Genomic DNA, 15,360 nt, shown 5'->3' with positions numbered 1-15,360 from the left:
GGGATCTTTCGTGTAGGTGTTCTGACAGAACTCGTCCAGCAGGAGTAAGAACTTAGTGGGTCATATTGCTCCAAGATCCTCCAATCAGCAGAAGCCAGAGTCGCTACTGGACCTTATTTGTGACTATATTCACCTTTATGCTCTCAGCAGTTACTACATTACATTGTGTACATTGTGTCCTTAATTTTTTAAATATATTTAAAGTTGAATCATTTGGAAAGTAAATGGCATTAAATATGTGAGGTAATATGAATCAAATTAACATTTGTATATTGTTTCCTCCTAAGGCTTCTTCCTCATACATCTACAAGGGTTTTCTTTACCATTGCCAGCTTTGCCTTGCTCATTGGGAGTTTGTAAGCATCATTATTTTGAACAAAATATGAAAATGGCTTGGTGTGTGTTTAACTATTTCCGTGCATGGCATAGTCAAAGAACCAACTGACACAAAGCCATGGATCATGGAATAAATTAAATTGTTAATGAAATTATCAAGCTTGTTATGCTACACTTTACATTCTAAGCAGCAGCAGCCAGGTAGTCTAAGGGTCTAATTTATGCTTTCTGCAAAATACAAGAAATGATGTGAACCACACCTATAATCAGCAGGTAGACTTTTCATTTGACTTGCAAGGAGGTTAACCTCAAATGTACAACTTGGCTGGCTTTTTTTGCATGGCTTTTTTTATCCAGTAAGACGATAAAGTTGCCCTTAAATCATTGAAAGCATTATTTAAATAAATCCCTGTGTGTAATGCTTATATTTTATTATTCTGTACTGAAAAAAAAAGAAGCTAAGTGTACCTCGTAAATATATGTAGTAAGAGAAAAATGGATCGGTGAAACTGCATTAGCCAACACAAAATCTCTTAGCCTAAAACTGTCAGTTTTGTTTTCACATGTACTGGTAAGGGAAAAATGCAACAATGTTTTTAATGCTTGTCAAATTTTATGCTGATCAACTACGAACAATGAGCCATCAATGTATGTATTTTATATAATTATTTAAAAATATATTCTGTGTTGTGGATGCGAGTGGCACAATACGAAGCCACACCCGGCCGCGTCTGCGGATCTGCTCGATTCGCGTGGCAGTATGCAATTTAAAATATTTAAGATTCATCGTCTAGACATCGTATAGAGGTAAGGAAGACGGCTCATTAATATTAAAAAACGGTCGTTCGAATGCGATGTTTACCAGACGCTACGATCTTTCAAAGACGTCTCCGCGATGTACGTGTGCTATCTGGGATATTGCCTATAATAAATTTATTTCTAAAAACGACAGCAAATGCGTGTTTTATTCTAGGTTCAGGAAAGCGTGGTTACTTCACGTGCACAACAACTTCTATAACTAACAGGTGATTATTATATCTAACCCAATCAACATAACGTAATTTTAAAGATATAACCGATCACAAACGTCACACAATTAGTATTAAAAATATATTTGTTTTATACATACCTCAAGCACATGTTTCCTCACAACTCGTCAACACGTCTTCTCCACGTACTCAGCATCAGCAGCACGTGGTTTAATGTAGACTCACGCAGGAGTATGTCCAAAGCCAGGTAAAAGTAGGCTACATATTTACCTTTGCAAGTAATTTTTAGAAAAAGCAGTCGAGCAACAGAAGAGGACAGCAGATTGTAAGTGTTTTGTTTTCTCATTAGATTTTAGCGCTGTTTATTGCCGTTGCTAGGAAACATTGTTTTGTTTGCAGCGTTTAACGTGGTAAACGCCTTCTGAAGTTGCGTTTGTTCTCGTACAGCGTGAACATTTGTAGTGGCTGTGTTTTATGGGAATTAATTTTGTTAATGGAAGGAATTAAATCTTTAAACGATGTCTGGGCTACATAAATCAGATGTCTTGGAGATGTATGGACATCTGATGAACATCTTAAAGAGCGGATTGCCGACGTTCTAAATTATTTACGTCTTATTTACATAGCCTAGACGTCGTTCTAACAGCTGGCAAGGACGTCTCGGCGACGTAAAGCATATGAGCACACGCCCTAATATAAACGTCTTCCAGATGAAAACGACGACGTCACACGTACAGATGTCTGCGCGACGTGCGTGTGCTATCTGGGTTGTACCGAATTTTGGTTGTAGTTCCACCAGAGTTCCACTGGGGGCGATCGCCATGAGTGCAGATTGAATGGGAGTCAATGGGGCTAGACAGCTAAATTTGTCTCTTTCACCCGATTGCCGTTGATAAATCTCAAATCTGATTGTAGATTTTGCAAGTTCAACATGGGTTTTAGGTCGAAAGTTGAATGAACGAGTACTTATGTCCTTTCGATTTCTTACAGGTTGAGTTGTTGTTGCCCATAACACGCTAGCATTCTGCTAATGAACGCTGATTGGTCAGTGAAGGACTGATTACGACCAGAGATACCGCTTGATGGCATCGTGTCACCCGCAGCGGGACCAGAAACAAACAAAACAAAAACTCTTCTGGCAAGTGTGTTTACCTGTGTCAGCTGTTGTCGATGCCTCGAGTGAAAAGAAAGTGCAGAGCGCGAACGCACCAGAGTGAGTGAAGGATTGCCGTGAAGCAGTATCTCTGGTCGTACGATGTGTATGACGTCATTGACACTTTAAAATACTTTTTAAAGCAAATAAGTGACTCAAAAAAATCTAACACCCAGCAATGTGTAATTTATTTGCATCTCCTTTCGAATACAACATTCAAATTACAAGAAAAAAAATTATATCCTGAGAAAAGTGGATTTGTATTAGTATAGCGCCATAGACCTCCATTCATTCTTCACTCGTCCTGTGAGCGCCCTCATATGGAATCAGAGAGGAACTGCAACCAGTTCAGAAGCCGGAAGTGTACTGAGAGTGGAACTTCTCGCCCTATTAGACGCTGGTAGCACTAAGAGTGTTGAAAACAGCGCCATCTTGTGGCTGGTTAAATTTATAGCAACCATATAGCCCGAGTGCGCAGAACCGTTATGACCGCCGCTAGCGTAGCTAGCGAAAGCGGTCATATAGGGATTGTCAAAGTTTTTTTTTTTTTTTTTTTTCGTCACCTTACTGAATTTTTCGTCAACGATACCAGGGACACCGAAGCACCGGGGAACATGAAATTTGGTGGGCATGTAGCCCCACTAGACTTCTAAGGAAAAATTTCGTTTGGTCCCCGGGGGCCACTCCCCCCCCGCGCTGGGCCCCCCCAAACCCCAAAAAATGCAGTTTTTCCTAAATAACCACCTGAACCGTGGCACCGAGGATGAAGAAATTTTTATGGTATGTTGGTCTACTAGACTTTTACGGAAAAATTTTGTTTGGTCCGCGGGGGCCACTTCCCCCCCCGCGCTGGGGCCCCCGTAAATTTTTCGTCAACGATACCAGGGACACCGAAACACCGGGGAACATGAAATTTGGTGGGCATGTAGCCCCACTAGACTTCTAAGGAAAAATTTCGTTTGGTCCCCGGGAGCCACTCCCCCCCCGCGCTGGGCCCCCCCAAACCCCCAAAAATGCAGTTTTTCCTAAATAACTACCTGAACCGTGGCACCGAGGATGAAGAAATTTTTATGGTATGTTGGTCTACTAGACTTTTACGGAAAAATTTCGTTTGGTCCCCGGAGGCCACTTCCCCCCCCGCGCTGGGGCCCCCGTAAATTTTTCGGCAACGATACCAGGGACACCGAAACACCGGGGAACATGAAATTTGGTGGGCATGTAGCCCCACTAGACTTCTACGGAAAAATTTCGTTTGGTCCCCGGGACCACACACACACACACACACAGACAGACATGCACATACTATTACTTTTTTTAGGTATATACTAGGGCTGTAGCTATCGATTATTTTAGTAATCGAGTATTCTACGGATTATTCCATCGATTAATCGAGTAATCGGATAAAAAATTGTGGTAATAAAAATAGATCCAAGTGAACAACAGCCTTTAAAATTACTTAAAGACAAATAGGTAACACTTTACAATATGGTTCATTAGTTACTCAGAATGAACAATATTTATTTCTACAGCATTTATTAATCTTAGTTCATGTTAATTTCAACATTTGCTAATACATAATTAAAATTAATGGTTGTATTTGTTAACATTAATGTAATGAACTAACATGAACAAACAATGAACAGCTTTATTTGTATGAACAAATGTTAGTTACAGATGTAGCTATTGTTCATTGTTAGTTCATGTTGATTAATACATTAATGTTAACAAATGAGCCTTATTGTAGTGTTACCCAAATAACAATAACAAGCAATAATTATTGGTTCAAATAAAGTATCAAAGTAATCATATGGGTTTTATTGAACAACGCTGTTAAAATACACCATATAAAATATATGATAACTAATAAACATAACATTTAATTCAAATGTCAATTTAATCTTTCATATTTGGTCACTTCTGTACGATAGAAATGCAACAGCTGCCGTAATTTCTTGAAAAGAACATGTGCACGTCAAAACATGCAAGCAGTGCAAGGGTTAAACTTTTATTTTGAAATCGCGATGAACAACAATTCGCACATGAGAATATATGCGATTGCGAATATATTTCTTAATATATTCAGAGACATACTTATGTATTCTCCTGTGTTGGCGAAGATTTATAAATGAGCTGCGTTACAAATCTTGTGAAACGGCGCAGACTGCGTGCAGATGAACGTTATAAGCCACACAAACTCACAGCATGCAAAGATGGAGTTTGAGAAACCCGAGACGCTCCACGCATATAAATGATGACAGTAAGTTACTATGAAACACGCGTCCGGGGTTTTGCGTTCCCAAATGCACATTATTGGAAACTTAAACAAACAGCACATGCAGAGACTGAGTATACGTGTGGAGCAGCGTTTACTGTGAACGGAGCTGAGGTAGGCCTACTTTTAACACAATCTGCACGCATGTAAATAATTCAACCGTCATGCTTCTCTGTGGGAGAAAAAAAACAGCGCATATATTTATTTAACTTAATCTTAGCCTTTGTGATTTCACAATATCATGATTGTAAACAGTTAAATATATCGCGTAGCCTTAGAAAACTGTGTAATGCGGTTCATGGACTCTCGTCTGTGGAATGCGCCACTTCCGGTATTTTGCCGGTTACTCGACACGGGTAAATTGCAATCGAGGATTTTTTTAAATCGAGTACTCGACTTTAATCGAGGAATCGTTACAGCCCTAGTATATACATAAACACGCAATACAGCCAAATTACTCCACGTCATTTATTTTTGTGGAAAGCCAGTGCAGGCCTGAGCGGCGGTCATATTTTGTACCGCGATGCGGTACATCTAGTTTTATATAAAGCACAGATGAAAGCATGACAACCCTAAATGCTAAGTTTTCTGATAATATAATTTAGCGATTTATATTTTACATATTAAAGCGAGGCAATACATTAAATGTAACAAAATATTAATCCTAATTATAAAAATACCAAAATAGTTGCTTGATGATGCAATTATGGTGGTCTAATTATGTTATGGTTTCTAACGTTATGCTGTTAATATGGCAGAATATATGAGCATGATTTTCATATAAAAGCTACAGAACTTAAAATTTCATCCAGTTTATTAGCAACTGTGCACTATAGGCGAATCCCGCGATATCATCTTTGATCTCGCAGGTGTCAGATCCACTACAAGAAGAGAGAACTGTCCGGCTTGTATGCACTTTTTCACTCCTCCTCTCGACTACATTTCAAGCGAGTCAATGCGCATCTCAAACAAGCCTAATAGCCTACTAGGGGGGTAATAATTTGGCGGGGTCGAAGTTCGGCATTACACTGGCGGCACACAACATTGGGATAGCAGAAAATAAGCCGCTGATAAATTAGCAAAAAAGGCATTAAAGAAAAAAAACTTAGTGGATATAAAAGTACTAGTGGGGTGAAAAGAGTTAGAATCAGTGATTAAAAAGAAACTAAATAAATGGCAACAAAGGAAATGAAAATAGCAGCACAGGCAGATGGTATATTGCAAAATTAATTGGACAAGAACAATAAGGTACAGAAAGGAAGGATCTCTAGATTAAGATTAGGACACAAAGGATTCAATTTTACACTTGCAATAATGGGGAAGCATGAAAATGGTATGTGTGATGAATGTGATGTTTTAGAAACAGTCGAGCATGTATTTTTTTAATTTAACAAATATGACGATCAATCAACGAAGTAGTTTATTCAATAATATAAAGACAGGATAGACCAAAAGCTGGTGGGATCTGAACATGCAGCTCCAGCAGAAGGTGGGTTAGGCATTACATCCACAAATAGAATAAAAAATAAATAACAAATAAATAAATAAATAAAAAGAATATAGCCTACAGATGCATCACCCATGTAGGCTGTACAGTTAGGTGGCGGTAATGCTCCTATAAGGGGTGAGCAGCCGGCCAGTAACAAGAAGAAGTAAGAAAGTGGGCTTTGGTTATGTTCCGCATTTCCATGTTAGACAGTGTCAGATTGCCTGATGGTCTTTCAATCTTTACAGCTGAGCTTGTAGCAATCATATGGGCTCTGAGGTGGGAGGAAGAAGGTGGGGTGGAGAAAGCCATCATTTGTTCTGACTCGCTATCTGGCTTGATGGCGATAGGGGGAGAAAGAGGAGGGGCTAGGTTAGATTTAGTCGGGGAGATCTTAACGTGTTTATAGATTAGAGAGGCAGGGGTGTAGTGTGGGTTTCTTGTGGGTTCCATGGCTCCAGCACATGTGGGGGTTGAGGGGAATGAGGCTGCTGATGAGGCTGCTAGGGCAAGTTTAGTAAGGGGAAATGTGGAGGTGGAGGTGCCATTTGACAGACTGGAGTGCCGCAGCATCATTAATGAAAGACTGACACAACAATGGCAGCACGAGTGGAGTAAAGACATTAGCGGGAGAAAGTTCTATGAAATAAAACCATTAGTCAACCCTGGGAATTCAATTATCCTGCCTCGGATGGATCAGATTAAGTTGGCCTGGTTAAGACTGGGATTGAATGTGGGCTGTTTCTGGTGGTAAAGCACATGGATGGCAAGTGTCAAGCAGGAGTCTGTCAAGCATGTCATCATGTTCTGTCCGAGATATGCTGAAGAAAGGAGATTGTTATTCATTGGTCTAAACGTTCTGGGAGTTGATTTCTCTGTTAAAACTCTGATGGGTGGTCCTAATAAAATAGAAAGAGCATTGGAATTATTTCACTTCCTAAAGGCCACTGGCATATATTGGAAAATAGGGGGAGCTTTAATGTAGATTATCTTTATCACCAGTGGGAGGCAGCAATGCACTACAAGTGCCTAGTCTGCCGGAAAGGAATAGAAGAAGAAGAAGAAGAAAAGAATTCTAGTCTCCGCCATTAGAGTCATCTGCGTTTTTCTACTGTTATTCAGATTTGCAAACTAAAATGTACTTCTTTTGTAGCATATAAATTGTCGTGAAAGTTAGTCAGTCACAGTTGTTGTAAAAATCACGCTGTTGGCACTTAGTGGTTTTTTTTTTGTTTTTTTTTTACTGTCATCGCTGTCAGTCGTTTGGGTGTGGTTCAGAAACAACGAACGAGTATTAATAATAACATCAATCGACATCTTATTTTGCTGGAATCTTTAACATTATGAAGAGCACCATCAAATTCTTTCAGATTTGTCTACTACTGTGCGGTAAGTGCACGCCTTATGTTCTTTTAAAAACACTTTCGGTTTAACTTTGAAACCGGAAACAGCAGGCTTAATTTACTGATTTTATCCATACCAGAACTGTATGATCTTATTGACAGTCAATGATCATATTAATTTAGATTAATTTGGAAATACCACCACTGTTTTAATTACTTGATTGTCTTCTTAATTTTTTTCAAGATAGGATTAACGTTCACTTTCTTTCTTGCTTACACGAAGCTGCAGGTAAAAATGTGGTGTAAGTATAAATTAGACAAACAGTTTATGCATTCTGAATGTGTATTCGTAAGCAAAGCTATTTTAGATTAAGAGGAGATAGCGGACAACGTTTGCAAATGGTTCCCCCAGTCCCAGACAGGATGGGAAATGAACACAGACCAGATAGCACATCTGTAAGATGTCTGCTTAGGATATCTGTTAAGGCCATTGCACACTGAGTCCGAAATTTTCGTATGCGTTTTTTCGTGTTCACAGAAACCTTGCACACTGAGTCCGATGCGTATTAAACCTTTGCGGAAAAAAACGTACACACACCAAACTAGTTTTAGGTCATCGTGGGGTCAAACGTACACACACCAAACTAGTTTTAGGTCATCGTGGGGTCAAACGTACACACACCAAACTAGTTTTAGGTCATCGTGGGGATCAAACGTACACACACCAAACTAGTTTTTAGTAATCGTGAGGGTCAGACGTACACACACCAAACTAGTTTTAGGTCATCGTGGGGTCAAACGTAGGCTACATAGCTACTTTTATCCTTGTATCAGGGTCAATGACGTATAAGGATTTTCGACAGGCCAATTTTAAAATACTAAAAATAATAATATCTGTTGCAATTGTTCAAACATTAAGGATGTTGTGTACACCTAAATTCATTTTAAAAATTTAATTTAAGTGATTTTAGTGTTTTTTCATCTAGATGAATTGTCCATAGCCTTAAAAAATGTCGTGGTGCGACCGTGATTTATCTTACAATTTATTAATTTCCTTAACATGCTTAAACATTATTTTACAAGTTCTTAGTAATTAAAGTGTTTAGAAACCAAGTATTTGCATTTCTTTTGAGTTTTTGTAAATAATGATCTCATTTTTTGTTCTATAATTTCTGAGTTGCCTTCTTAAAGGAGAACTCCAGTCAATTTTAACATTGAGCTCATTTTTTGGTACATTTGGAGTGCTGTCAATACAGAGAACAACGACAAAAATCGGTGTTGCCTACACCTTGTTATCCTCTTTTTAAAATTTGCACCCTGTTGACTTCAATAGGGCAAGTGCTAAACCTGCTTTTAGCCTCTTAACATCCTTGATGTGTCATTACAAGTGCACAGGTCATGTGAGTGATTCCTTCCGAGTGAACGCGTGTGACTCTGACTGCAGTAGATGTGAAAGATACGAAGAAAAATGATGTTATTTAAGCCAGCGCACATACCTGTATTTACATCCTGTTTTCGGTCAAAGTCCATAGTAATCGATTGTCGAGTTCACGCGCATGATTATAGGTACTAAACCTATGCGCGTGAACTCGACAATCGATTACTATGGACTTCGACCGAAAACAGGATGTATACAGGTATGAGCGCTGGCTGAAATAACATCATTTTTCTTCGTATCTTTCACATCTACTGCAGTCAGAGTCACACGCAGTGTTGCCAGATGTACGATAATTATCGTATTTGTACGATAATTTTGAGCTCTGTACGATCAATAATGAAAAAAATCCCATAATGTACGATAATTTCAGAGTTTTCAGTCGTTCGTCCTCCAAACACACATCCTAACGCTTCTCTCTCTGACCCCGAATCATTTCGCAGGCTCGCCTGCCTGCACGCAAGCATGTATATACACACACACACACACACACACACACAGGCACCACACGGTGTCGACCGCACGTTGGACTGCACGACCAACACTACACTACTATAGTTTTGCCGAAGAAGACAGTTCAGTTCGGCATCCAATCTGTACCGTAAAAGGATTCCCCAACCAACAAAATCTGCCAACATAGCACAAGTGGATGTGGTTGATGATGACAGCGACTTAAGAGATCGAATTGTAATCTTTCTAATGTTAATTGTGCACTTTTTTCTCTCTGTAGGCTATCATAGTTTAATTATGATCTAGTTCAAAATATGGACTGTTGGCATATCTTTTGCACTTTGGCAAAAAAAGTTATGTAGCCAGACTTCCTCCAGTTAGTGTGAGCGTATCAGTTTGTTTAAATTGGCTGTAAAATGATTTGAAAAATAAAATTGTTGGAAAATCTATATTTTATTCATTTGGTTCGTGTACGAACGTGTCAACAGGGTGCAAATTTTAAAAAGAGGATAACATGGTGTAGGCCAGTGGTTCCCAATTCCAGTCCTCGTGACCCACTGCTCTGCACATTTTGTAGGTCTCTCTTATCTGACACACTCAGTTCAGTTCATGGAGTCTCTCCTAATGAGCTGATGATCTGGTTCAGGTGTGTTAAATAAGGGAGACATACAAAATGTGCAGAGCAGTGGGTCACGAGGACTGGAATTGGGAACCACTGGTGTAGGCAACACCGATTTTTGTCGTTGTTCTCTGACAGCACTCAATGTACAAAAAAATGAGCTCAATGTTAAAATTGACCGGAGTTCTCCTTTAAATCTAGTTAACAGACTTATTTTTCCTGTAAATCACATAAAACTGATAGAAATGTTTTAAAAATATAATTTACTAAAGCATACTGTATCTGTGATTCATATTTCAGCCACAGAAATAAAATATTTTATTTTAAATTTAATACAGTGATTGCTTTTATTGGTCGCACCACATAAGTGGTCGCTCCAAATGACACAAAGACCTTATATAGTTAAAAATCTATTTAAAGAGATCAATGAACAATACATTTTATACAAAAAAATTGATTTAAACCAGATTTTATACAAATTTCACAGAATTTTCCTGAACATAAACATTTAATAAACTTCTTTTTATAAAAATCACATCACAAACACAAGTGCACCATTTAATTTAACTTGACTTAGAATTTCTTTCTAACAAATAATAATGTTATAGATATAAATTATTTCATAAAAGTATTGTATACAGTTAACATTTGGGGTCAATAGTTTTTTTTTTTAAGTAATTAATACTTTTATTAATCAAGGACAAATTCAGTGTCACTTTCAGGCGCAGGCTATAATGTTACGAAAGATTCTATTTCAAATAAATGCTGTTCTTTTGAACTTTCTATTCATCAAATAATCCTGACATATAAAATGTATCACAGTTTCTACAAAAATATGAACATTGATAATAATCAGAAATGTTTCTTGAGCAGCAAATCATTAGTGACTCGCACAGGGTATTTGTGGCAATAGCCAACAATACATTGTATGGGTCAAAATTATCGATTTTTTTCTTTTATTCCAAAAATCATTAGGATATTAAATAAAGATGTTTTATATTTTGTAAATGTCCTACCATAAATTTATAAACATTTATTTTTGTGAGTGAATATAGCAATATCGCAAACATAAATGGACAACTTTAAAGGCGATTTTCTCAATGTTTCGATTTTGAAGCACCCTCAGATTCCAGATTTTCAGTTGTATCGGCCAAATATTGTTCTATCTTAACAAATCATACATCAATAGAAAGCTTATTTATTCACCTTTCATATGATGTATAAATCTCAATTTCAAAAAATTGACCCATATGACATTGACCCATTGAGTGGTTTTGTGGTCTAGGGTTACATATTAGAATGATTTCTGAAGGATCATGTGACACTGAAGAGTAATGATGCTGAAAATTCAGCTTTGATCACAGGAATAAATTACACTTTACTATATATTCACATAGAAAACAGATATTTTAAACTGTAATAATATTTCACTCTTCTCCTATCAAGGTACTCCGCTCTTGCTGCAGGGTAAGAATTTTTTCGCTTGGCAGGCAGTGGCATCTGGTAAAATAGATTAAAATAGTTTTAAATAAATAAATAGGCAATAATAAATACACTACAAATAAATGCAGTATTACTAAACTGAAATTACATGCTCTATTTTTTTTTTTTTTTTTGCATTTTTCTCATATTGTACAAAGAGTGAACAAACTGTCTGAAATATATAAAAAAAATCCCAAATTGCATAAAAATCTATTCCAAATGATACTAAAGTAAAGTACTTTTTCATATAAACCGTCGATTGAATATAAAAGCATAAAACTGCCAATCTAGGACATATATCTATCATTGAAAACAGTCTGCAGTGGTCGCACCACATGATATTTCATAGAATAGACATCATCGGACAAAGTTTGTTTGTATATTATGATGGAAATATAAATGCAAATGCTTTGAATTTTTTTAAAGGATTACAAAACATTTTGGAAATCATGCCAAATAGTGCAGAATATAAATTTGAATAAATTCAGAGTAATTTCAAAGATGTTTTCAAAACAGAAGTTATGGCCGGACGGTCGCACCACATGATGTTTTGACACTTTAAATAACAAAAAAAATAACAAATAAGTAAAGGTTTTTGAAAAGTTAAAGTGAGTACATACATGGGAGAGGTACTACAAATATGTAGTATCTTTTTAGGCATTTAAACCCATTTTTGCCTGAAAAAATGCAGTCGGACAGAAAATGTAGGCGTCACGTCATTGACCCATCAACTAATTTTGAGAAGACTGCCCCTGTAACACAATTTTTAAAAGGCACTTTTTAAAAAGCAGTGTAAAAAGAGAATCTACTTTTGAGCTCTTTATTTATAGAAAGCAACATTAAATGTTTTTACTTCTAAAAAGTATAACCTACATACACACAAACATACGTACATATATGTAGACATGTACATGTGTGTATAAATAATTATCTGTGACATGTAATGTTAACATTTTCAAAACTTGCATCAAATGTCTGTCAACAAATAGATCTAGCATAAGACTATTCCATGCTCATGTTCATATTAATTAATAAAACCCTTGACAAACACTTCTAAACAGTTTCTCAAAACGTACTGTCAATAAGTAAAGAAACTTCAGCATGAAACTTTTGCATGCCTGCGTGTATAGTAAACATTTGACATTTAAAAAAACAATTATGAAAACTTGTTAAAAAAAAAATCATTAACTGCAGTATAAAAGTTATTTGAAACACTTTAAAAACATTTGAAAAGAACTGAATCAACAAATCCATACAGGCAAGATTAAGATATAACCCGGTGACCAATACTCAACATGGTGTCAATATTAGTGTATGGAAGTAAAATAATGTCAAATGTTTTTGAAACTGAAAAGCTTGTTGAATTGCACTACTAGAAAAAAATATGCAGTGCATTAACCCTGCTTGCATTTTAATGCATTGTATTTTCAGGCCTTGCATTTTTATGGGCTGAAATTCAACATGGTTGTATATTTAAGCTGTGAATATTTCAATGCAAAACATTTCACACACATTTTCATTCTTAATTCAATAATCCATATTCACCTTTCACATTTCACTTCCAAAATGTTCGTTTTGTTTAAAAATACAACCTATAATATTCGACCGGCAATCCATTCGATCCATTTTATTTCGCTTCCACAAATTCAGTGGTTCAAATTCGACAGAAAATTCAACATTGACATCCAGGAACTGCAGGAAAAGCAGTAGATTACCGATTGATGATCTCCATAGCTGTAGTCTCACTAGCAGGGGTGCAAGCGGCTGTTGACGAAGAAAACTATAGAGTAACGGGTGAGAGACTCATTCATTCGTTGAATTACAGAAATGGAGCGAGCAGTGGGCTATTTGTGATTATTATCAGGGTGATGAATTGTGAGGATTATCATATGGAAAAGCTGATAAAGACACAAAAGCTGTGTTTACATTGAAGTCTTCACTGTTACTTTTGTACATGCAAGTTTTGCACAGCTTTCTCTGTCGTGACCGAGATTATATTCCCCGATGCTGATGTACAGATCAAACGTTAAATCTGAGGTAGTAGACATACATTTCTCTCGGTTGTTTCATTTTCTTAACTGTATATTGTGGCTGTGCTGCAGAACTGGGGATTCCCTTAATAGTCACTCTCCAGGATTCCCCTGTGGTCTCAGGACACTCAAAGTAACTCGATGGACAAAATACAGTGATATAAAAGACCAAACTCCCACCTTATTGGGGATGTAGGTAGAGGTGGGCGATATATCGTTTAGACGATAATATCCAAATTGTTGTCTGGACGATATGCAAAATTGGGATATCGAATATTTCATAATTTGTACAATCCGACCCCCCTAACATGAAAAGAGTTGTAAGAAGTTAAAGAGAAAACAAATAACGCACACTATAACCTTCTAAACAATTATATGTAGCGATTTTTAATACTGTAGGGCAGCACTATTCCCGGAAGCAACCTCCGAGTGGCCCGTTTTGTAAAATGATTTAAGAATTATTTTTATTTTATCATATGTCATTTTACAAAAGGACATTTTACAAACCTACGTTTTGCGCATGTGCTCCTGCACGCACTTTTTCAGTCAGAACACAGCAATCAGAGGAGGACGCGCTGAAAACTGCTGTTCTCTTCCTTCATATCTCGTACTGAGAAGGTTTGAGTTGCAGAGGAATTTGTGACAGTTTCACCTGTTCAACCACATCAAAGTTTCGTAATTAGTAAGTCCGTGCTTTTTCTCTTTTTGTTCTTATGTGCTGAAGGGCTGCTGTGCCTTGGTGAAACGGTGTTTGTACGTGAAGAGCTCTTTTCCAAAACGCCATAAACCTAAAAAGCTGCCTCAAAGAACCAGCAAAAGTAATGATTATGAATATGTAAAATATTGCAATAAGACATTTTAATTGTTAATTTCTGTGTCGGCTGCAAAGATGAAGTTGACGATAGGCTATTGACTCGCGATCTTCGCAGTAGGCTAGTGAACGCACCGGAGAAATGCACATTTATTATAGTTTTATTTTGTTTTGGATGGTTTTGTTTAGAACCAGCTTTCTGTAAATATATTTCACATTTTTTAGGCCTGTGAGGCGAATAGGCTACGGTTCGGTTCATGATGATATTATCTCCAGTTCAAGCACCTTTGTTGTGCTAGCCTATATATAGGCTACTTTTTTTTATGTATGAAATCCTGGAAATTGGTTAATGAAAAAATTATTAAAATTAATATACAATTAATACAAAACGAAATTCGTTTTAAAGAAAGGCTTTGTGCTTTCTGTTTTGAGGTCTCTGTGAAAGTTTGAAAGTCTTTTAGTGCTGCTTTCAGAGCGCTCGCGTCCATAATGGAGAACTGTCATGTAATATTGTTTTTTCCTCATAAATGCAAACACGAAAAATAAAAGACAAAATACTTTTTTAAAAAGACAAACCATCAATTTTTGGAAAAAAATTATGGATTTATAGCGTTTTAGGGAAAAATGGATGGATTTATAGCGTTTTGAAAATAATTTTTTTTTACTTTGAATTTATCATCAACAATATTGTTGTTTGATTTAATAATCACTGTTGCAAGAGGTGCCTAGTTCCGTTTTTTTTATTAATTTTTTTGTAAGTGGAAAAAGTAGGGGCTACCTCAGATTCTGTTTAGTTAGCTCCTTTATTGTTTTTTTTTTCTTGTTTTTTTCTCTCTATAGCCTACAATAATAGGTCAAATGCAGCAAGTCAAAAGACCAACTGGACCTTCTTTGGCAGTTTGCACAAGTTTATTTGAAGGATGGCAAAAATATCTTCTGAATATCGATATCGAG

At 36.8% G+C, this 15,360-nt stretch overlaps 2 protein-coding genes across 2 annotated transcripts in view; both read left to right on the top strand.

Annotated features, from left to right (window-relative positions):
• The first annotated feature begins 7,327 nt into the window (after positions 1 to 7,327).
• LOC309476168 (uncharacterized protein) overlaps positions 7,328 to 15,360 on the top strand; it is a 209,688-nt gene continuing 201,655 nt past the window's right edge. Inside the window, exon 1 of the mRNA XM_082139404.1 lies at positions 7,328 to 7,453. The gene's annotated coding sequence lies outside the window, so the exon portion shown is untranslated. The remainder of the gene's footprint in view (positions 7,454 to 15,360) is intronic.
• LOC309475960 (muscle M-line assembly protein unc-89-like) overlaps positions 7,447 to 15,360 on the top strand; it is a 70,546-nt gene continuing 62,632 nt past the window's right edge. The window contains exon 1 of the mRNA XM_082138985.1: positions 7,447 to 7,625. Within this exon, the coding sequence (XP_081995111.1) occupies positions 7,580 to 7,625 (46 nt within the window). The 5' untranslated portion in view covers positions 7,447 to 7,579. The remainder of the gene's footprint in view (positions 7,626 to 15,360) is intronic.

This window comes from Leuciscus leuciscus (assembly GCF_965113295.1).
Source record: "Leuciscus leuciscus genome assembly, chromosome: 15".
NCBI classification, from domain to species: Eukaryota; Metazoa; Chordata; class Actinopteri; order Cypriniformes; family Leuciscidae; genus Leuciscus; species Leuciscus leuciscus.
Note: the sequence above shows the minus strand (reverse complement) of the source record. Positions and strands in the feature narration are given on the sequence as shown.